We start from the raw sequence: 20,362 nt of genomic DNA, 5'->3' as shown, positions 1-20,362 counted from the left end.
GGGGGGGGGGGGGGGAGAGACCAATAATACTCACACGATGTTGCTGTAGATAATTTGGATCATGACCAGGGTGCCGTTGTCGGCCATGACATAAAAGGTCTTGGTCTCCACATTGGTATACTGGTGGGCGCGCCACCGGAGGTCATCCTTGGTGAGCTCAGTGTAGGGGACCTCCTGGGATTGGGCCTGCTGGGCGACGGATCGAATGGCGTCGGGGCCATAGATGGGTTCCTGAGTGCCTGCGACACTGGCGAGACTAAAGCGGTATAGCGGATCAGCACGTATGCTTCAGGACGGGAACAGCTACGGAGAAGGGTCAAAAGGCAAGGAGACAAGCATACGTAGATTTCAGCCAGTTCATGTTGGTGGAGATGGAGATGGAGATGGAAAGGGTGAGGGGAGTGTCAAGAAAGAGAGAGGTCAGAAGGGTGAAAGGGAGATAGAAAAAAAGTAGGTGAGGGAAATCGATAGCCCGCGGGGACCAGAGGGGGGTCGACGTTCTCTGTCTGGCTAGGCCGATCGCAGCTAACCGTATTGGATGGTGGAGGATAGAGTTAAGAGGCCAAAAGTGAAATACGCGCCACAAGACCGAATCACTTTCAGAATATCACTAGAGAGATGAAATTGAGAAGTCAAGACTCATCTGTTATCTGTTATCAAGAAGTAAGAAGTCAAGTAAGGATGAAGTCAAGATGAAGTAAGAAGTCAAGAGTAAGAATGAAGAGTTCAGTTCCCAGGGACAAGAAGCAAACAGTGCAAAATGACGTCCAGCACTCCGGAGGGCCTGAGTGCCTGACTTCGGGGGGTAAGTAATTCCGCCCGGCTCACGCTATCCCCAATCGGGTCATCTCGAAATTCTTCAATCAATCGTCCGTCAATCGTCCATCCGTCACGCGTCTAACCACCATTTCTCTTGATTACATATTATTTCTTTGTATCTTCCTTGTTTACTATAATTCATCATGGCGAAAAAAGCTTTGGCCAAGGATCAGATCGTGAAGCTCATCGTCGGAGCCGGTCAGGCCAGTCCCAGCCCTCCGGTTGGTCCGGCCCTGGGTAGCAAAGGTGTGAAGAGTATGGACTTTTGCAAGGTAAGCAATCCATTGGGATGCAAGTGTGGAGGAGACAGAAAGAACAACGGGAGAAAGAAGAACGGAGAAGGAAGGAGACGTGAAAACAGAAGGTGGAGGCTAACACCACGAAGGAATTCAACGCCAGAACCTCCCACATCAACACCGGCGTCCCCATCCCCGCCCGTGTCACCGTCCGTCCCGATCGCTCGTTTACCTTCGACCTGCGCACCCCGACCACAGCCTACCTCCTCTTCCAGGCCGCCAACGTGGAGCCGCGCAAGAACCGCGTCCGAGGCGCCATGAACCCCGGCCATGAGACCGTCGGCAAAGTGTCCCTGAAGCATATCTACGAGATCGCCAAGATCAAGCAGTCCGAGACCAGATTGTCGGGGTTGCACCTGGAGGGATTGTGTAAGAGTGTGATTGCGCAGGCCAAGTCCGTGGGCATCCAGGTGGCTCCGTGAGGGATCTGGGCTACTGATGTAGATGGTCACTACGCAGTGGTCATGATGACGGGCGTTTCTGGCGATTGGGCCATTTTCTCTTCTTTTTTTTCCTTGTCTTTTCTTTTCCCTTTCCAGTTTGTACATTAGAATTGCATGCGAGCCGAGAGCGTCGCGATATACCAAAGCATTTGCACGGAATATGAGTGGTCCGACCAATTATGCGAGGTGCATGGTCCGCGTATGGTAAGCAGACTGGATAATAAGCAGACGGCATGTGGTTGCCCCGTGGGGAGGAACCCAGTCTCCAGGATGCAAACTTCAACGCCGTTTCAGTCCAATGGGTTCTAGCCTATGTGACCGGTGGAATATGCGACAGGCAGTCGGATTCTCTCCGTTGCTCGGACCTCGACCCACCACGAGGCATTGTAAGCACGGATAAATCGGTTCGTCTTTTCCGGAGACACGGAAATCAAGGAAAAAAAAGACAAATGACCCGGAAGGAAGAGGATCCCGGTGTCACCGCTCTTCCAGATGCCAAGAAGACCAAGGACGGTATGGATGCAGTGGACGAGAGGGGGGGGGGTCGACTATCGAGAGTAACACTAACTGCCAAGAAGTCCGACCATCACGATGGTATCAGACTGATAGGGCCAGAGCTGTGACTAACAAAGTTCAGTAACCAAATGACTACATCCATGATGTCACCAGGTCTTTCTAAGACCAAGCGTTATGATTGATTCAATATAGAAGATTTATCTCAATCAGGAAATACACCAGAAGGCGAGGAATGGAAGGGAGAGAACCCCCTTGAGTAGCCGCATGCATTCAAGGAATCTAGAAGGCTGTCTGTCGGATGGCGTTCTTGGGCTGTTCCCGGCGGGGTGACTGGACAGCCTTCGTCCGTATGATTTTTACGAATGAACTCAAGTTTAATCAGATATTAAGGATATTATCTGACAACTGAGATTCAGAAGTGATCAAGAACTATCTCCGAGTAAAAACCCAAGAACCCCCAAACCAGGCAGTTGAGTCAGAACCCAGCATGGTAAACCCCGAGATAAGTCCAGCGATGACGCTGCAGTCGTAAGAATGTAACAATACGGTTCATTACCATCTCCGCGGGACTCCGGGCCGATTCTTTCAGTCGATTATTGTTTCAACGTCTTTCATATGATGTAGAGACTTGGATCGAGAGGTCTGTTCTACAAGACTGTAGAAAGCTGTCTGGGATACCTTCAGACACATCCAAGCTGATCCTCTGATTTCCCTTCAAGAATGAAGGGAGACCTGGAAGACATTGGAAGGAATAAACTAACAAGTGAGATGGAAGAAACGAAGAACAATGTCATAATCAAGAATGACCAGATGCATCACTTGGCCAATGGTTCGTCCATGAGGCCCTTGCTGGTCCCGGCGTCAGACCTAAAAATCCACCCCGATGACCACATTGAAGCTGGGACTGTTGAACGGACATTCGAACGACGAGGAGTATTATAATGAAAGTAATATGATAAATCTAATCGTCTAGATAATGGTCATTATGAAAGTAGAATCAGTATAATACAGTATATCGTATAGTACGGTCAAGGCCGCTATTGCCGCCCGTCTTGTTTCGGCCTGCCCAGCCTTACGGACCGTATTGGATACCAACTAGCTAACTAGATAACCAACCGCACTTGCTTTCTCTCTCTCTCTCTCTTTCTCACTCCCCTCCTCTCCGTTCTCTCCTCTTTCCTCCTCCATTACTTTCTACCTCCACCATTCTCCCCTCTCCTCCATACTCCTCCTTTGGTCTCTCCTCATTCCGAGAACTGATAAAAGAAAAGGAAATCACGAACAAAAAATTTTATAATATATAAAAAACAAAAAAAAAAAAAAGAAAGAATCAGAACAGTGAAAGGAACAGAAAGAAAAGAGATCCAGTTCTTGGATGGGGCGACTTCCTCCCGCCCCTCAGCAATCCCGCCTCGTGCAAGGTCATCTGGTCATCGATCCACCATCCACCATCAATCCGCCCTGTCTTTCTCCTACGAATGTTCTTGGCTGTCTACCTTCGTCACTGCCCCGGAATTCGGCCTACATCATTTAACTCCTTACGCATTCCGTTCCAGTGAGCTTGCCGTCACTGGTTCTCGCCGAAATACCTCGAGGCGCGCATGCGTCCCTCAGCGTCACTTGCATCTCTTGTGTTCTTTGACCGAGTACAATGTCGGAGGTGACCGATTTTGGTAATCAGGGTGACGGCATGGATTCTGGTATGCACCATCGATCCCTCCCTCCATTCCTCATATCAACCGCTCGACTAATCCGATATTCTGTGGTGGACAGGCTCACATGCTCCTCGGATATCCCCGGCGCGGGTGTCCGATCCCAGCGATGATGATACCAAATCCAAGTCGCACCCAAGCCAAGTCCGCTTTTCCTCCGTCACGGAGGAGATCGAACCCTCGGAGCAGCAAACTGCCTCTGCCATGGGTCAGAAACAGGATGAGGATCTCCGTTCGTTGGCTGCAAGCCTGCAGGGGACCCAATTGCAGGAATCGCGTCTGCGAAACTTTTCTTTTGATCCCTTGTCCCTCCCCTCCTCAAGAGTATGTAGCTCTTGGCACCCCCCCGCGGAGCTTGGCGGAGATAATGGAAAACTGACGCGTCTTTCCCCCCCTTTTTTTCTTTCTGATAGGTTGCATCCCGCGAATCTAGCGACCGAGGGGGACGAGAAACGAATGGATCTGGTTTGCCGTCTCCCCGTGCCTCCCCAGCGGCGTCCCTGGTGCACTCGCCGCTTCTGACGCCGGCGGCCACCCATTCCCGTGAACCGAAAACTAACGACACATCGTCTACCTCTACCACGGCAGACAAGGGAACCATCGACCACACCGCGGTCATGACTCCGGAAACCTCCCCGCCCACGGGGTCGTCCACCAAGAGCAAGGCGGCGGCACAAAGTGCCCCGACCTCGCGACCCTCATCCACCGAACAGTTGACCAAACCGAACGACGTCGCGCAGACCAACTCCCACCCGCAAAACGGTGCCAAACACCGGGCGCAGTTTTTCCTGGGGCCCGGCGCGGATGCGAGCTCGCAGGAGGAGAGCCCCCCGCAGACGCCCCGCGCGGACTTTACGCCCCCCGGCACCATCACCCCCGTCGGGGAACCCAACGACCCCTACGCGCGCCGCCTTCGCATCCCCCAGCCGAAGAACCTCGCACAGCTCGATCAGCGGTTCATCTTCAACGGCCGCGACGTCAAGCGCCGCGCCGCCCAGCACGCCTCCTCCCTCGTCCGGCCACACGCCCCACGCTCGTCCAGTGCCACCGACCTCAAGTCCGAGCGGCGCAGTGGCTTCTTCAGCAGCAAGCGGGACCCGGATGCTGACGGCAAGCACCACGGCCACATGTCGGAGCTGAAGCGATTCTTCAAGATGGGCCACAACAAGCACAAACGGGGCGAGTCCCCGTCCTCGCTCCCAAAGAAGTCGAGCCGCGGTTCGGGGAAGAACACGCCCTACCAGATGGCCCCTGACAATGTCCCCTTTGCCGACGATCACGGGCTCAACTCCAAGTACGGGAAGCTAGGCAAGGTGCTCGGGTCCGGGGCAGGCGGGTCCGTCCGCCTGCTGAAGCGGAACAGCGACGGCGTCACCTTTGCGGTGAAGCAGTTCCGCGATCGCCATTCGTGGGAGACCCTGAAGGAATACTCCAAGAAGGTGACGGCCGAATTCTGCATCGGGTCGACGCTCCATCACGGCAACATCATCGAGACCCTGGACATCATCCAGGAAGGAAGCCACTGGTACGAGGTTATGGAGTACGCGCCGTTTGATCTGTTCGCCATCGTCATGACGGGGAAGATGGTCAAGGACGAAGTGGCGTGCTCCTTCAAGCAGATCCTCAGCGGCGTGGCCTACCTCCACGGCATGGGTCTCGCTCATCGCGACTTGAAGCTCGACAACGTGGTCGTCAACGAGCATGGCATCATGAAGCTTATTGATTTTGGCAGTGCCGTGGTCTTCCGATATCCGTTTGAAAACGACATTGTTCCCGCTTCTGGTACCCCTCCCGACCCTTTTTTCTTGCCTTTGTATTATCGCGCAGAATACTGACACAAGTGGTCGCAGGGATCGTTGGCTCGGATCCGTACCTTGCCCCCGAGGTCTACGATGAGAAGAAATATGACCCCCGTCCGACCGATGTTTGGTCCTTGGCCATCATCTACTGCTGTATGACGCTGCGTCGATTCCCGTGGAAGCAACCCCGGGTCAGCGACAACTCCTACCGCCTCTTCGTCTCTAGCCCGACCCCCGGGACCCCGGTCCCCGATATCGACCCGAAGCGACATAAGCCCAAGTCCGCTCCGGATTTGCCCTCGGTGGCGCGGGACGCCAATGCGCCTTCCCGCATCACTGACGACAACTGGGCCCCTGGACAAGTGAATGGACGCCAGGCGCCGCCCAAGCCGAAACCCGAGTCCGCCACCAGCGAGGAGAACCGCCCGCCAGAGAGCCCCCAGGAAGAGACGTCGGATAACCAAACGCAGAAGAAGATGAGCAACAACAACAAGCCGACGCGGACGACGAGCAAGGAGGCGCCCCCGCTGCCGCCGTCGGCCCAGCAGTCGGGCCAACGCCAGGAGGTTATCAAGGGACCCTGGCGTCTTCTCCGGCTCCTGCCTCGCGAAAGTCGCTATATCGTCGGCCGGATGCTTACCGTGCGGGTCAAAGATCGTGCCAGTCTCGACGATGTCTTGACCGATGAGTGGGTCCAGAACATCCACGCTTGCGAGCAGGAAGTGTCGGGGGCCGTCATAAAAGCGCCGGGCCATACCCACATTCTGGTGCCTCCTTCATCGAGCGTACCGGTCCAGAGTAAGGCGAAGGCTAAGTAGTAGTTCATTACAGTCGTCGATCAAAAGTTTCCCTCTTTCTAGTTGGACATGAACAGAAACAGAAAACATAAATAATACTAATCCCCATCACCATCGTCATCAACAATACCAGACCTCATTTTTTCTTTCTCGACCCCCACCATTGTGGGGTATCTGGCGCCTGTCTCTCTATATTCCCTTCACTCATGCATCCTCTTGCGGGTTGAACCCTTTTCTTGAAGCTCATCCGACAAGGTGCCTTCGGTTCGTGTGATATCTCTTGTTATTCTCTTGTCGAATGGACCCAGTTGTGATTGAGGTCAATGTCTTTGCTTAATTCTCTTTTCTTTCACCCCCACTTCTCACCTATCTCTCTTGCACAGGAAGTGAGCATGGACGGTCGCTTTTTCTATTTCATTTCATATCATTCCTCTTTGCTTTTGCGCCCCCACCCCTCCCCCCCTTTTCTTCTTCTTCCTTTTCTTTTCTTTGTGTTTCTTTACTATCTTCACTGGCGTTGTGTCTTCGCGGATTGGAACTGCCGAGGCGAATCATTATCGTCCCATAGAGGGCTGGTTGTTAGACTTTGTGCTTTATCCCAATGCTCCATCTTTTTACCTATTGCTATTGGGATGATTTTCTTTTCCCTTTGCCTTTTTTATTTCTCTTCTAGTCTTGATTTTCTTCTTTCTTGCGGGGGTTCATCTGGCTTGGAGCAAGCCAAGCCATTTTACATTTTACCACTCGGCTTGTTCATTCTTTTGTTTGTTTTATATCCGTCACTAATTGTATTCAGGACGGCAGAGTTGAGTAGATAGCTTTTGAATGGATCAACGACTGCTGTTGTTGCGTTTGATATGATCGCGTGCGCATCTGACGTCAGAGGGTTGATAGTCCGCCATAGATAAGATAGGGGGATGGAAATCGACTCCGTGTGGAACCCACCACCACTTCGCCTTTAGCAGAGGGGAATTAAGAGCCCCATGGCAATAATACTAGGCTGCTATTGCGCACGGAGGGTTGAGACATTCAATAACGAGCACCTCCTGTCTCATTTCTGAATTGTGGCGTCAGGAGGAGTAGTCCTAGCTCCGTAATCAGGAACCAACCAGGCAACCAGGCCAGCTGCGGCTTACCCGAACCACGTTTTCCCGTCTTCTCCCCTCCTCTCACACTCTATTCTCTCGCTCTCTTCTCTTTTCTCCCTCACTCTCGCTTGCTGAATCTCATCTACTCTCCTCCCTCGTGGTCTTTTCCCTTTTGACATAAATTTAAATAACAGAGTTCTTCCCCCTTAGTTGCCCTAGTCAAGGCATGCTTTCTCCTATCGCCCCGTTACGCCCGTGGTCTCCGTGAGCGATCGACCACCGCCCGCCCACTTGGTGCCCGGTCACCTCCGCATCTCGTGTAGCCTCTCCTCCGCATTCTCTCCTACCCACCGCTGTCGAGAAATCAACCTGCATGGGCCGCAAACCAAGCCACCAGAGGGTCACATATGGTGAGTAGTCTGGATTTATCGGGTATTCCGTCTTGTCTGGTCCTGGTGACTGATAGGTGTGTCTGTGGACAGTGCTCCCTCTGCCTGATGCCCCGGGCGGCCACCGGCTGGGGGTTAACGGGTTGACGATCGATCCGGATAACTCGATCTTGTGAGCCTCTCTTCCTCCGTTGCTTGGTTATATGAGTGTTGGTCAGTCTAATATAAACGACAATCAGGTACTCCGCCGGTCGCGATGGCGTCGTCTGTTCGTGGGATCTCAACTTGCCGCTATCCAAGTCCGCGTCGCAGTCTTGCGCGACGCAGCCCGGTCCGACAACGTTCCGGAATCAGGTCCAGGCTCACAGCCACTGGATTAACGACATCGTTCTCACGCAGAACAACTCCGCCCTTGTCTCCGCCTCCTCCGATACGACGGTGCGACTATGGCGACCGCACTCCGATTCCACCGACGTCCCCGACCCAATCGGGAAACATACGGACTATGTCAAGGCTCTTGCAACACCGGGGAATCATTCGTCGTGGGTTGCGTCTGGGGGCCTCGATCACAAGCTTTACCTGTGGGATCTGAATGGTGGAGGCGAAGTATTGAACATCGATGCCTGCGGGGAAGATCAGACCGCGAAAGGCTCTGTATATGCGCTCGGCGCCGTGTCGTCTGTCATCGCTAGTGGCGGGCCTGAGAGCGTGGTGCGAGTGTGGGATCCTAAATCCGGAAAGCTCATCACCAAGTTTGTCGGCCATACGGATAATATTCGGGATATCCTAGTCAACCGCGACGGGGATACGATCATGACGGCGTCGTCGGATCAGACCGTCAAAATCTGGTCCCTGACGGCGGGGAGGTGTATGCACACCTTGACGATGCACAATGACAGCGTCTGGTCCCTCTACTCGAACCACCCGCAACTGTCGGTGTTCTATTCCAGCGATCGATCCGGCCTGGTTGCCAAGACGGACACCAGACATTCGCCGGACATCGAGCAGGGGATCTGCGTTGCCGCGCTACAGGAGCACGAAGGGGTCGTCAACGTGGTCGCTGCCGCCGATCATATATGGACCGCAACTCCCAAGTCTAGCATCAACCGTTGGAACGACATCGACACACTGGCTGAGATCCAATCGCCGTCATTCAGAGAGCCCCAGGACGAGTCCAGCCCGTCCGAGCAGGCACCGTCTACGAAGATCCAACCGAAGAAGAAGATACCGTATGAATCTCTTCTACTCCTCTCCAGTACTTCGACACTGCCGGATTCCCGATTCCCCCAGAACGTCGCGGCCCCGCCGTCTGTCAATGGACAACAGCCGTCCCCGCAGTCCGGCCTGGAGGATGAACTCGCCCTCACGCTGCCTGTGCAGACGTTACCCAATGACACCATCGAGGGCCAACATGGGTTGATCAAGTATTTCTCGTTGAATGACCGGAAACGCACGCTGACTCAAGATTCGGCCGGGGAGGTGGTTTTGTGGGATCTTCTTAAGGTGAGAGTCTGCACGCTCGACGCCCAAACGACGTGCTAATGTTTACTCGCTCCAGTGCATCCCTGTCCAGTCCTTTGGCAAGCGTCATATTGACGACGTCGCTTCGGAGATAAATACGACGGAGAGCATCGCTCATTGGTGCACGATTGATATCCGGACAGGAAGGCTATCTGTTATATTGGAGCCTGGGCGTTGTTTCGATGCGGAAGTTTATGCCGATGAAGCGGATCTGGATGATGGCTTGCAGATGCGTGATGATCAAAGGGGTATGTATTCTTGCACCCCGAGTGGACTGGTTTCATGATATCCTGTTCCCATGTCGTTTTCGTGTTGTATACTGACAGACTGACGTATAGTCAACCTGGGTAAATGGATCCTGCGCTGGCTCTTCGCCCCATTGGTGGAAGAAGAGATCAAACGCGATGCCCAATATCGCAAGTCTGCTCTGGCACGAGCAGAAGAGTTCGCCAAGTCGAGTCTCACCAGCGGCACTGCACCAATGGACATCCCGATACCGCAACATGCGAAGAACGTAGCAGCGTCCTTCGACCCCTCCATCTCCTCCTGGCGCCCCGGTCATGACGGCGTTGGCAGCCCGTCAACTCCCGGGTTTGGAATCGGGTTTGCCAGTAGCCCGGGGCCCTTGAGCGCCCCCGTGTTCCATCATAATCACCACGGCAGCAGTCATGCGGGCACTTCACCGGGAGATCTTTCGGAATATTTGGCGGCGCACCAGACACACGACGCCAACCGGACCTCGGTGTCCGACCGATCCAGCGACTACTTTAACCACTCCAGAATGCCCAACCTGGCCGTCTCGGATGTAGACAGGGCATCCACGGTTCCGCCAACTGAAAGCACGCCGACCGCTCTCCCGCAGTCACCAAGCGAGCCCGATAAGGAAGAACGGAAAAAGGGCAGTTCCTTATTCGGGAAGAAGTTCCGGATGGATTTTCCCAAGAAGTTAGGCCGGACCTCCTCCGAAGTTAAGCCACAGATCCAGGAAGAAAAGCCGGAAGAGTCAGATAAGTCGTCGGCGAAAGAAGAGAAGGTTTTCGAAAATAATCTGAGTGGTTTTATCGAACGCACGCGGCATGAGTATGAGGAATATCTGTCGGCAAATCCTCACCAGGAATTGATCTCGGCTTTTGCGCCGGCTACTGAGCTAGAGACTCCTGTGTTGAACATCCCCCCTCGGACGTCGGTATTCATTCAGGAGGAGTCGGGGGATACGGCTGTGGCGTCTGATCTTTACAGGGGCACCGTGGCACGGGTTGGGGAGGAGATCGACCGGTTGGAAAAGTCAATTCCTTTGTGGCTTGCTGAGCTTCTGTTGAAGGTTTGTTGTAATCATTCCAAAATCTGTATTCCGCTAACTCCGGTAGAATCAAATCCCGTATAAAGAGCCTACGAAGGTGGCCTTTACGCTGCGGCCGTACAACGATAAACTGTTACCTCCGGTAGCGAAAGACGGGTATGTCCACGGAAATATCCCTTTTCAGAGTCGCCGTAGCTAACAGTCTAGACCAACTCCCAACGCCAACGGCAATAACAACTCCCGTCTAAACGCCAACCGCATGCTGCGCGCAAAGAAAATCCTAGCCTACGTCGCAGAGCGAATCGACCCTCTGTACGACGAACGGGAAGAGGGCGGAATGAAACCGGAAGAATACCTAGAACTTTACTGTCAAAACATGGTACCCCCTCCCTTCCCCCTCGTATCCTATTATATAACCATAAGACCAACACAACTAACAACCAACAGCTCCTCCCCCTGAACATGACCCTCGCCACAATGCGAACCCACATCTGGCGCTCCTCGAGCGACATGATCCTCCACTACAGAGCGAACGGGAAGAGAGAGATCCCCATGCCGGGGTCCGGGCCAGGGTCAGGCCAGTACGATGAACACAACGCGTTGACGTCCGAGGGTTTAGCCGCGCCGGATGGGGATGGTGGTCGGAGTGGGCTGTCGGCGAGTATTGATTCTCAGATGGCTCCGGCGCCGAGGTCTGCGTCGGCTTCTATTTATAATTCTTGATGTGGTGGTGGTAGTGGTGGTGATGGGGGATGGGAGGGTACTTTGTTGTGGTTTGTTTCGTCTATATTGGAGATGAATACCCCGGGTTATCGGATGGATGGATGGATGGCCCTGTCTCTGGTATTGTACATACATCATTATACATATTTTTTTGGCTGGTTGGCTGGTTGGTAGTGAAGGGATTACAGTTGAGTAGAGGTGTTGATGTAGTAGGAAGTGTAGTTCTACGACCAAGTACGATCCCAACTGAGCCATGCATGTTGATTTTACTGAGTAAATCCCCGATACCTTGTCATAAATAACAAAAGAAGATCGCCACTCAACTCCATGCAATAACAACACTTTGACTCTTAACCTGCATAAGTAACCTGATCCACTGCAACATATGGTTCCACGCGGGAACAGAACAAAACGCCAAGAAACCCGCACTCCGAACCAACCAGCTTCTTCTCCACCACCAACCACATTCAGAGTGACTTACCTACACTTAACCTAATCTAGCTCTATTCCTCACAAACAAAGAAGCTAGATAGAACCCATGGCAAGACATGGCAAGCCAATCCATCATCCCCCGCAAAGCAAACCCCATCACACCCACCCAATTCCTCAACGCCTTCCAGCGAACATGGTTCGATTCGCGACACACAGCATGTCGGAGTCGGAGTCGGGGGCTTCCGAGGAGATTAGGTATGTACATTAACGGTGATATCATATCTATTACCTCTTGATGAGCAAGCTGGACTGGACTGGATTGAGTTGGGTTGGATGAAGCTAACTAAGTAAACAGGACTGGCGATCAGCGGAGGTGCTGATTCTATGGCGCTTGCGTATCTGTGCAGACAGTGGGAGATGGGGCTTCATCAGCCTGACTCTGCTGTTATGGCTTTCGTGGTTGATCATCGTGCTAGAGAGGAGAGTTCGAGGGAGGCGCGGACTGTTGCGGGTTGGTTGGGGGATATGGGTACGTATTCTTACATTCTATTTATCTCTCTACCCGCACGCAGTAAACATCCAAGAGACTCATAAAAGAGCAGGGTTGAAATCGCACATCCTCCCCCTCACCTGGCCCCAAGGAGGTTCACCATCAGAAGTCTCCGCATTCGAGACGCACGCCCGGCGTCTCCGCTTCCAGGCTCTTGGCCAAGCCTGTCGAGACAATGGTATTGAGGCCCTCCTTATGGGCCACCACCAGGATGATAATGTCGAAACCACCCTGTGGAGACTGTGTACTGGGGCTCGGGGCGCTGGGCTCGCGGGTATTCCGCCTGTCACGGGGATTCCGGAGTGTCATGGTCTTTATGGGGTGTCTGGGAGTGGTTTGGAGATGAAGCTTCCCTACCAACCAAACTCAAACCCAGACTCAAAGTCACATCCATCTCAAAGCGTCACAATCTCCACAGGCGGCATCTTCATCTGCCGCCCCCTCTTGGCCTTCCCTAAATCCAACCTCGTCGCCACCTGCGAAGCAAACGGCGTCCCCTTTGTCACGGACAAAACCAACTTCGACCCGACTCTCACTCCCCGAAACGCTATTCGCAGTCTTCTCACGGAGAATTGGCTCCCGCGCGCGTTACAGCCGCCATCCATTCTCTCCTTGATCAAAGCGAGTCAGGGCTTGCTTCGCGATTCGACCCGTCTTTCGAATCTACTGCTGCGAGAGTGTAGGATTCTGGAGTTGAAACTTAATGCAGGCACGATGACGGTCAAATTTCCATCGGAGGCATCTCTAGATGAACATATCCACTCCACAAATGGACGGGATTCAACCCAGCGCATTCGCCAGATTCAAGCCCTCTCTCTCCGTCGCATCACTGAGATTCTGTCCCCGTTCCCGGATAATCACTTTTCTCTGAGGGGGTTTGAGAAATTCATTGATCGTGTGTTTCCTTCTACTTCTCAACCACAGCAGGAGAGGCAAAAGCAGGCCTTTACCTTGGGAGGTGTTTTATTCAAGCCTGTTTCTCAGAAGGGGGATAGAGAGTGGGATAATACATGGCTTGTGTCCCGTCAGCCTTTTATGAGGCATCGTCTTCCTACCCTTTCCTTCGACATTTCTATTTCTTCTCCTTCTTCCCCTTCCTCTTCCTCTTCCTCTCCGCCAGACCAACAAAAGAAGCAAGGCCCGAACCAAAACCAAGAATCAAACTACACCCCCTGGCAACTATGGGATAACAGGTACTGGTTTCGATTCGCCTTGGTTCCTGATATGGGCTCTACACTCTCATCAACCTCATCTTCACCACAGTCTTCTTCACGATCCCAAACAGACACCAAAGCATCGTTCTCTCCCCTTCCATCATTAAACACCAAAGCATCATCAAGCCCAACAGCAGAACAACCAAACTTTGTATCCCTCACCCTCCGACCCCTCCAACAGTCTGATTTGGAGTATTTGCGAAAGACTACCCCTACCCCTTCAACTTCTACCTCCTCCCCTCCTCCTACCTCAACCTCAACTCCAACATCATCTCCACAAAATACACCCACACCCACACCCACACCCCCAAAACAACCCCCAAACAAAGACAACAACAACAACCACAAATCAACTCTAACCACCCTCTCCCGCAACGCCCCCGCCCAAACACGATTCACGCTTCCTGTGTTAGTCCTCGAAGAAAAGTCCAGCGGAAACCAGCAGATCCCGCTGGCGCTGCCTACGCTTGAGACATTGTGTCTCACTCCTGGTCCTGGGCCCGGTTCAAGGGAAGTATTGGGTGGGTACCGGATTCGGTGGGAGTGGATGTTTAAGAGTATTGATGGGGAGGTTGTTGAGATTATGGGTGGTGGAGTTATCGATGGATGAACCTGTCAGTCAGTCGATCGGTCAATAGTGTATCATAATCAATATAGAGGGAAAGGGAATGGGGACTACTATTGGATTAAAATTAATAGAATAAGTTGATTTAATCTTTACAATAACATACACTTAGAATAGGAAATTCAAGAAGAGAAAGTAAATCAGGAAAGAAAGTAAAGACATGGCTCAAGGCTACCGATGCTGATGCATGTGACCAAATCTGCCCAAACAGAATCAACCCCTTGTATGCAGGAATTACGCAGTTGTAGGTGAAATAGAAAGGAAAAAAACATGGTAGGAAAGATAGTATCAGGAGGGAAGGAAAGATCAGGGACATGGTGCATTAACGGCGTCAGGACCATCAATCTTTGGACATGTACAATCAATAAAATGGATAAGCTGTAAGTCGGTGGACATTGAGAAAAGAGAGAGAAAGAAAGGAAAGGTAAGGGATGTCCACGGTTTAGTTCAGTAAAGCATCGTCTCATCAACGCCCATGGTCTAGCGCATTGCGACATAAAAACCAAAATGAAAAGAAAGAATGAAGGATGGAAGGATTATTCACCCGCTTTCAACAACGCCACAGCAGCTTGTTGAGCACGAAGCCCTCCAACCTCTCGTTTAAGTCGGAAATTCTCCTTCTTGAGTCTTCCGACCTCCTCAAGAGCTGCAGACAGCTGCGAGCTGAGCGCATCGTCCACGTTCCCAGATCGGGCGTCCTTGGCTACTTTGCTGAGTTCCGAGTTGAACCGGTCGTAGAGTGCTTCATTTTCGGCGCTGGCCTCCCGGTATAGCTCGTCGAGTTTTTTGACACGCTTTTCGCTGACTACCAGGGTTGACTCCAGGTCTCGTTCGATGGAGGATGTTCGTCCGTGGAACTCTCCTGAAAAGGCGTCGAACTTTGTTTCCAAATTCCGCATGCGTGTGATCAGGGCAGTGTTGGACTGAGGAGCGAACGGCTCTCCTAAATGCTCCGGGCTGGACCGCATCGACTTCCCCGGCTGGGAGGATGCGAGCTTCAACGACTGCAATTCCTCACCAATCAGATCCAGTTCGTCCTTCAGCCCCAGCTGGGCCAGGTTTTGGGCCCGCTTCTCGCTCTGCAAGCGATCCCGGAGCTATTACAATCCCAGTCAGTCATCGCTCGATAGTAAGAAAGAAAGGAGTTTACCTTTTGCGGACTCTGCATCCGCAGTTTCTGCGGCTTTGGAGGTGATGATAACGACGACGTCGGCCGCTTCACATCAGATCCATTGACCGGAACAGGTCGCTCCTTTAACCCAGGGTTCCGCGCGGGAATGCTCGTCGCCCGACTCCGTCGTTTCGGCTCCTGGGGGGACTCGGATGCATCCTTCTTCTTCCGTGGAGAGCGGTCGGTGGGCAGAAACTTCGGGTCGATGTTCTCTTTCCGGCTCGGGGTGACGGGACGAGTGGGCGACCGGGAAACCAGAGATGGGGAGCCACTCTTCTGCGGTGAGGTGCTTCGCACGGTGGGCTCCCCGTGACGGGACTGGGGTCGCGGTGGCTTGGTCGGTGTCACCCCGTCGGACCGCGAGTGACTGGCGGACGATGCCGGGGTCGCGGGCCGGGCGGCGTGGCTCGTGGACGTGGTTGACACCTCCGACGATGCCGTCCCCGGTCTCAAATCAGAGAGGGAACTCCTCCGTTTCCGGCGCACCTTCACCCCGCCGAGGCCCCGGACCGAGGAGACGGAGGCCGTGTCCTCCTGCGCGCTGGCCGGCCGGTGGAAATGCTCCTGCGAGGACGAGGTGCCCAACCGATCGCGCGAGCCGGGTCGCAGGAGATACGCCAGCCCCGCATCCACGTCGATCGATTTCGACCGCAGGAGGGACCCCTTGGGCGTCCCCGGCTCGGAGTCTCCGGCGAGGGAGCCTTTGCTCTTGCTGAGGGTCCGTAAGATGGACGAGACCTTGCTCTCGCCGTCGGCCGCCTTCGAGCTGTCCCGGTGGAGGCTAAAGCCAAAGCGCTTCCGAAACGAGGAGGTGGTGGAACTCACCGAGCCGCGGTTGTGCGCGGCGGACGGGGTCGGATCGCCGCTCAGGATCGCCTCCAGGGAGGCGCCGTCGGGGGTGACCTCCTCAAAGAGATGGTCAAAGTCGTCGACCAGGCGGTCCAGAAGGGAGACGTGGTGCATCGGGTCGCCCTCGGTGGTCAGCACCTCGGCAAAGACGGCGGTCAACGCGCCGCGGTCGCCGTCGTTGCCGGACGCGTCGAGGAGATCGGCGAGGAGTCGCACCAGGGCGGCCAGGGCGCGGCAATTCTGGGGGCTCATCTCGGACAGGAACCGGCGGAAGCTCTCGTCAAAGTCGCGCGGGAACATGGTGTCGAAATGACCCTGGAGGAGGGCCAGGGACGCGGGATCCAAGACGGGACCCATCTGCTCGCTCCACGCGTTGGCCATGAAGGTTTCAAAGGCCACGAACAGGGTGTCGACGGGGACTTCGGCCGCCGCCTGGAGTTTTCCGGGATCCTCGAGCAGGACATTGTAGAGTTCGTTGACCGCCGACCGATCCACGCCGTCGCGCGCGCGCAGGGTGCGTCCGACGATGTTCCCGCTGCGTGATTGCAGGGCTAGCGCATAAGCGGCGAACGCCCGTTCCAGCGCCGGCAACGTACTCTCGGGACCTGGGCCGGAGTCCGAGCCGACCACGGACACCTTGGGGGGCGTCGCGTCCGTCCGGTCCTCCCGTCTCTCCTCCTCCTTGCCGGGGAAGACGGAGGGCAAGGTGTTGGACCGCGACAGGTGGCCGCGCGGCGGGGGCATCTTGGGGACGTCACCGAGCCCTTTGGCGCCGGTCGGGCCACTGCCCAGGAGGCTGGATAGTAGCTTGGAGGGGGACGGGGGACGGAAGCTCTTGGAGGCCTTGGCGGCGGGGGCGAGGAAGTAGCTGGATAGATCGCGGATGATGTTTAGGTTGGCGTGGATGATGGATTCGGCCATGGTCCGGTTTTGGGGGCCGTGTAAGGGCGAGAGGACGTGGGATACTGGGGGGGAAGGGGGGGTTAGTCAACGTGGACCATCTTGACGGATGAGGGGGCACTCACGGCGCTTGGACAGGACGGGCACAAAGCTCTCCGCGGTGACGATATCCGAGGAGCGCTGGCCGACGATAGAGTCCAGATCCAGGCGAAACTGGTCCTCGGCCAAGGGCGTCACCGACAGGAGCACCTCTAGACCGGGCGAGCCCAACGCAGGACCGCCTGCCGAGCGCGCAGGGTCGATGACCAGCCGGATCGGGGCGGAGGCGGGGCGCGGGGTTTCCGGCGCGTCCTCCACGACGCAAGCCAGGATGCCGAGGTTGCCCACCGTGCCCGTGGGGCTCCGCAGGGTCCACTTCCCGTCCTCGCGCTCCCGCTCGGGGAAGCGACCGGCGATCTGGGCCTTGACGATCTCCTCGATGACGCGGCCGGCGCGCCCCTCGTACATGGCCGTCGGTTCGAGGGCGTGGAGCCCGGGAGTGGACGGTGCGGCCAGGAACAGGATGCGGCCGCAGGTCGACTGGGTGCAGCGCACGCGGCGGAGGGGGTAGACCTGGATCACCTGGAGGGCGCGCGCGGTGGTGGGGCTGGCGGGACCGGCGGTGGCGGAGGCGGCGCTGTCCAACTCGGTGGCCAGACCCCGCGCGGTGATCGGGGTGCCGGGCCCCTTGGCGAGCAGGACGAGGGCGTTCTGGTAGACCAGCAGGATACCCAACGGGCCGGGGTCGGCGGTGGAGGGGAGGCGATCCCGGTGGTAGGGCGGGGCGAGGGTGTGGACGTCGATGGCCGTGACCAGTCGGCCGGCGGGACGGATGGTGGCGGCGGGCCAGCCGTCGACCAGGGCGGCGGACAAGCGCTGGAAGCCGCGGTCCGGGCTGGCGGACACGGCGTCGTCCAGGGCGCAGATGTCGGTGACGACGTCGCGGGCTTGGAGCAAGGGACGGACGGCGGGGTGGAGGAGGGGCAGACTGCCGGTCATGGTGTCGATGAGGAGACTGTAGCGGGGGAGGCGCTGGACGGGTTCCATGAGGAGGGAGCGGAGCAGCTGCTCGCCGGTGTCCTGCACGCGGCGGGTGAAGCTGGACTGCTTGTCCTGGAGGAAGGTGTTGAGGGTCTGCGTGAAGCCGGTGTGGGCGCGCAGGTAGGCGGCGTAGGGCTCGGCAAAGCGGGGGAACCAATCGACGAGGGCGGCGGCGAAGGCGACGGCACCGATGCGGTCCGGGCCGTCGCGTGCGGAGCGGCGGGCGAGTGAGGAGGAGAGGTCGGTGTCCTGGGTGAGGTCGTCGATGGCGTCGGGCTCGGTGGTTTCGAGGACCTGGCGGATGACGTCCAGGAAGCCTAGGTGTAGCTCGAGGATGTCATGGAGACAGGGGGGGAAGAGACGGGCGAGGTCGGCGGCATCGGGACTGGTGCTGGAGGGGGGCCGGGCGTTGGCCTTGCGGTGGAACTCCTCGGCGACGGAGCGGACGAGGGTATAGAGTTTGTTGACGTATCGCTCCTCGGTGTCGACGAACTCACACATGGTCATGCGCAGGGCCTGCTTCTGGGCGGGGGAGAAGACCTTGGAGCGACTGAGGTTGGTGGACTGGGAGGGGGCGCGTTTGAGGCGGGCGGTAGGCAGGAAGATGGGAGGGCCGAGGGCGCGTATGAGGGGGGTATAGGGACCGTATTGTAGATCGGGGGGACCGTCGCAGTCGAGACCGTCGTCGTCGTCGTCGTCATCGTGATCGTCGGGGGAGGAGGAGGAGGAGGGCGGGGGTTGAATGGATCCGGCGGGAAGAACGACGTCGAGGTCGACCCAAGGGACGGAGCGTTCTTGGAAGGCGGCGCGAAGGTCGCGGACAATCTCGGGGGTCTGGTCGAGGGGTGTTAAGCGATGGGCGAGGTCGGCGGCGTGCATCTCATCGAAGAGTTTGGGGAGAGGGTCGGCGGGGCGGGCGGCGCGGGCGACCGCCTGGAGGGCATCACGGGCGGGATTGGGGAGATCGGCGAAATATTTGAGCATGGCAACGGCGAGGCCGCGAGCGACCTCGTCGCCTTGCTTGTCGCGAGGCAGATGGTGGACGGCGGCGTAGAGGGGAGCGGCGGGGGAGACGGTGATGCGGGGATAGGAATGGCAGCCGGCGGGGGTGAGGATGTGCGCCTGAATGCGGGAGGAGCTGACGGTGGCATTGGCGGTGGTGACGGGACCGTAGAAGACGAAGATGGAGGAGAGGTAAGGATCGGAGGTGTGGTAGAGGGTGAGTTGGTCCCAGGGGAGGTCGGGAGGGAGGTTCGAGGTCGCCATGGTGGAGGAGGTGGTGATGTTGACAAAAGAGCTGTTTAGGAAGGAGTGACGGGATTGACTGAATGGAAGAGAGAAAGAGATAGATGGATAGAAAGAGAGAGAGTAAGAGAGTAAGAGAGAGTAAGAGAGAGAGTGAGAGAGAGTAAGAGAGAGAGTAAGAGTCAGTGAGGGAAAGGGAGAGACGAGCTATCCAGGAACCCAAGACAGGACGACATAATCAAGGCGAGATCAACCTCATGATATCAGAGTGGTGGAGAGATGAAAGTAGTGGTGGAGAGAGAGAGAAGAAGAAGAAGAAGAAGAAGAAGGAAAGATAAGAATAGTAAGAATGCAGGACCCACAGAGGAAGGCTGATCCTCGCATGGGATTCCGGGGGAGATCAAACGAAAGAATCACAACGAGGGACAAGACAGAGTGGAAGAAGAAGAAAGAACGTAATGAGAGATAGAGAAGAAGAAGAGAAGAAGAGAAGAGAGATGTGACAGAAGAAGAGAAGAGAAGAGAAGAAGAGAAGTAAGGCTGAGGAAAAGAGGGGAGAATGAGTCGTGATTGATTAATCTCTCTCTATATTGGTCTATATTTCTCTCTTCTTCAATCATTTCATTCGATCTCTCATTCCAGATCTGATCCACAGAAGTACATCCACCAAACAAATATAGAGAGATAATATCAACATCAGAGAATCAATATACCAGCACCTGCAAGGAGATTCGAATCCAGTTGTTTGTTTACTCCGGATCTGGCCCTCACCGCCTCAGGCACACCCCGACCCATCATCGACCGGAGTACTTCACTGATTGACCAGAGGTCAGAAATATAAATAATAAACTACCTGAATGGTTCAATACTATCATGATAATTACTAGTTAAGT

At 55.4% G+C, this 20,362-nt stretch overlaps 7 protein-coding genes across 7 annotated transcripts in view; 5 read left to right on the top strand and 2 right to left on the bottom strand.

The window, feature by feature from the left end:
• Positions 1-692, bottom strand: part of BDW47DRAFT_24624 (survival factor 1 family protein) — a 2,001-nt gene extending 1,309 nt beyond the window's left edge. The window contains exons 1-2 of the mRNA XM_024818561.1: positions 342-692; positions 35-256 (exon numbers count right to left, since the gene is read on the bottom strand). Of these exons, the coding sequence (XP_024676088.1) occupies positions 35-256; positions 342-361 (242 nt within the window). The 5' untranslated portion in view covers positions 362-692. The remainder of the gene's footprint in view (positions 1-34; positions 257-341) is intronic.
• A 215-nt stretch (positions 693-907) lies between these two features.
• On the top strand, positions 908-1,744 carry BDW47DRAFT_97824 (mitochondrial 54S ribosomal protein uL11m). The gene is made up of 2 exons (XM_024820500.1): positions 908-1,091; positions 1,205-1,744. The coding sequence occupies exons 1-2, from the start codon at positions 963-965 to the stop codon at positions 1,535-1,537; spliced, it is 462 nt and encodes a 153-aa protein (XP_024676087.1). The 5' UTR covers positions 908-962; the 3' UTR covers positions 1,538-1,744.
• A 1,808-nt stretch (positions 1,745-3,552) lies between these two features.
• BDW47DRAFT_24570 (putative protein kinase) lies at positions 3,553-6,554 on the top strand. Its single transcript, XM_024818558.1, has 4 exons — positions 3,553-3,774; positions 3,848-4,110; positions 4,200-5,568; positions 5,637-6,554. Exons 1-4 carry the CDS (start codon positions 3,726-3,728, stop codon positions 6,401-6,403), a joined length of 2,448 nt encoding a protein of 815 aa, XP_024676086.1. The 5' UTR covers positions 3,553-3,725; the 3' UTR covers positions 6,404-6,554.
• On the top strand, positions 6,555-7,384 carry BDW47DRAFT_24571 (uncharacterized protein). The gene has a single exon (XM_024818559.1). It carries the CDS (start codon positions 6,706-6,708, stop codon positions 7,198-7,200), a length of 495 nt encoding a protein of 164 aa, XP_024676085.1. The 5' UTR covers positions 6,555-6,705; the 3' UTR covers positions 7,201-7,384.
• A 118-nt stretch (positions 7,385-7,502) lies between these two features.
• On the top strand, positions 7,503-11,507 carry BDW47DRAFT_97808 (WD repeat protein). The gene is made up of 8 exons (XM_024820499.1): positions 7,503-7,880; positions 7,953-8,031; positions 8,099-9,362; positions 9,418-9,628; positions 9,719-10,701; positions 10,748-10,836; positions 10,888-11,059; positions 11,128-11,507. The coding sequence occupies exons 1-8, from the start codon at positions 7,844-7,846 to the stop codon at positions 11,401-11,403; spliced, it is 3,111 nt and encodes a 1,036-aa protein (XP_024676084.1). The 5' UTR covers positions 7,503-7,843; the 3' UTR covers positions 11,404-11,507.
• Positions 11,508-11,914: 407 nt separating this feature from the next.
• BDW47DRAFT_24528 (tRNA lysidine(34) synthetase) lies at positions 11,915-14,247 on the top strand. Its single transcript, XM_024818557.1, has 3 exons — positions 11,915-12,090; positions 12,191-12,364; positions 12,438-14,247. The coding sequence occupies exons 1-3, from the start codon at positions 11,952-11,954 to the stop codon at positions 14,207-14,209; spliced, it is 2,085 nt and encodes a 694-aa protein (XP_024676083.1). The 5' UTR covers positions 11,915-11,951; the 3' UTR covers positions 14,210-14,247.
• Positions 14,248-14,760: 513 nt separating this feature from the next.
• On the bottom strand, positions 14,761-19,490 carry BDW47DRAFT_121861 (putative Rho guanyl nucleotide exchange factor; the record flags this gene model as incomplete). The annotated part of the gene is made up of 3 exons (XM_024815724.1): positions 14,761-15,321; positions 15,375-17,209; positions 17,270-19,490. 3 exons carry the CDS (start codon positions 19,488-19,490, stop codon positions 14,761-14,763), a joined length of 4,617 nt encoding a protein of 1,538 aa, XP_024676082.1.
• Positions 19,491-20,362: the final 872 nt, after the last annotated feature.

The sequence above is a fragment of the Aspergillus candidus genome (assembly GCF_002847045.1).
Source record: "Aspergillus candidus strain CBS 102.13 unplaced genomic scaffold BDW47scaffold_2, whole genome shotgun sequence".
Classification (NCBI taxonomy): domain Eukaryota; kingdom Fungi; phylum Ascomycota; class Eurotiomycetes; order Eurotiales; family Aspergillaceae; genus Aspergillus; species Aspergillus candidus.
This window is presented reverse-complemented; position numbering and strand designations above follow the sequence as displayed.

Coding starts and splice junctions, on each gene's coding strand:
- BDW47DRAFT_97824 (XM_024820500.1), top strand. CDS start 963: ATGGCGAAAAAAGCTTTGGCCAAGGATCAGATCGTGAAGCTCATCGTC. Junction 1,092..1,204: donor AGAGTATGGACTTTTGCAAG/GTAAGCAATCCA, acceptor AACACCACGAAG/GAATTCAACGCCAGAACCTC.
- BDW47DRAFT_24570 (XM_024818558.1), top strand. CDS start 3,726: ATGTCGGAGGTGACCGATTTTGGTAATCAGGGTGACGGCATGGATTCT. Junction 4,111..4,199: donor TGTCCCTCCCCTCCTCAAGA/GTATGTAGCTCT, acceptor TCTTTCTGATAG/GTTGCATCCCGCGAATCTAG. Junction 5,569..5,636: donor CGACATTGTTCCCGCTTCTG/GTACCCCTCCCG, acceptor AAGTGGTCGCAG/GGATCGTTGGCTCGGATCCG.
- BDW47DRAFT_24571 (XM_024818559.1), top strand. CDS start 6,706: ATGTCTTTGCTTAATTCTCTTTTCTTTCACCCCCACTTCTCACCTATC.
- BDW47DRAFT_97808 (XM_024820499.1), top strand. CDS start 7,844: ATGGGCCGCAAACCAAGCCACCAGAGGGTCACATATG. Junction 8,032..8,098: donor GATCCGGATAACTCGATCTT/GTGAGCCTCTCT, acceptor AACGACAATCAG/GTACTCCGCCGGTCGCGATG. Junction 10,837..10,887: donor CCTCCGGTAGCGAAAGACGG/GTATGTCCACGG, acceptor CTAACAGTCTAG/ACCAACTCCCAACGCCAACG.
- BDW47DRAFT_24528 (XM_024818557.1), top strand. CDS start 11,952: ATGGCAAGCCAATCCATCATCCCCCGCAAAGCAAACCCCATCACACCC. Junction 12,091..12,190: donor GGGGCTTCCGAGGAGATTAG/GTATGTACATTA, acceptor CTAAGTAAACAG/GACTGGCGATCAGCGGAGGT. Junction 12,365..12,437: donor GGGTTGGTTGGGGGATATGG/GTACGTATTCTT, acceptor ATAAAAGAGCAG/GGTTGAAATCGCACATCCTC.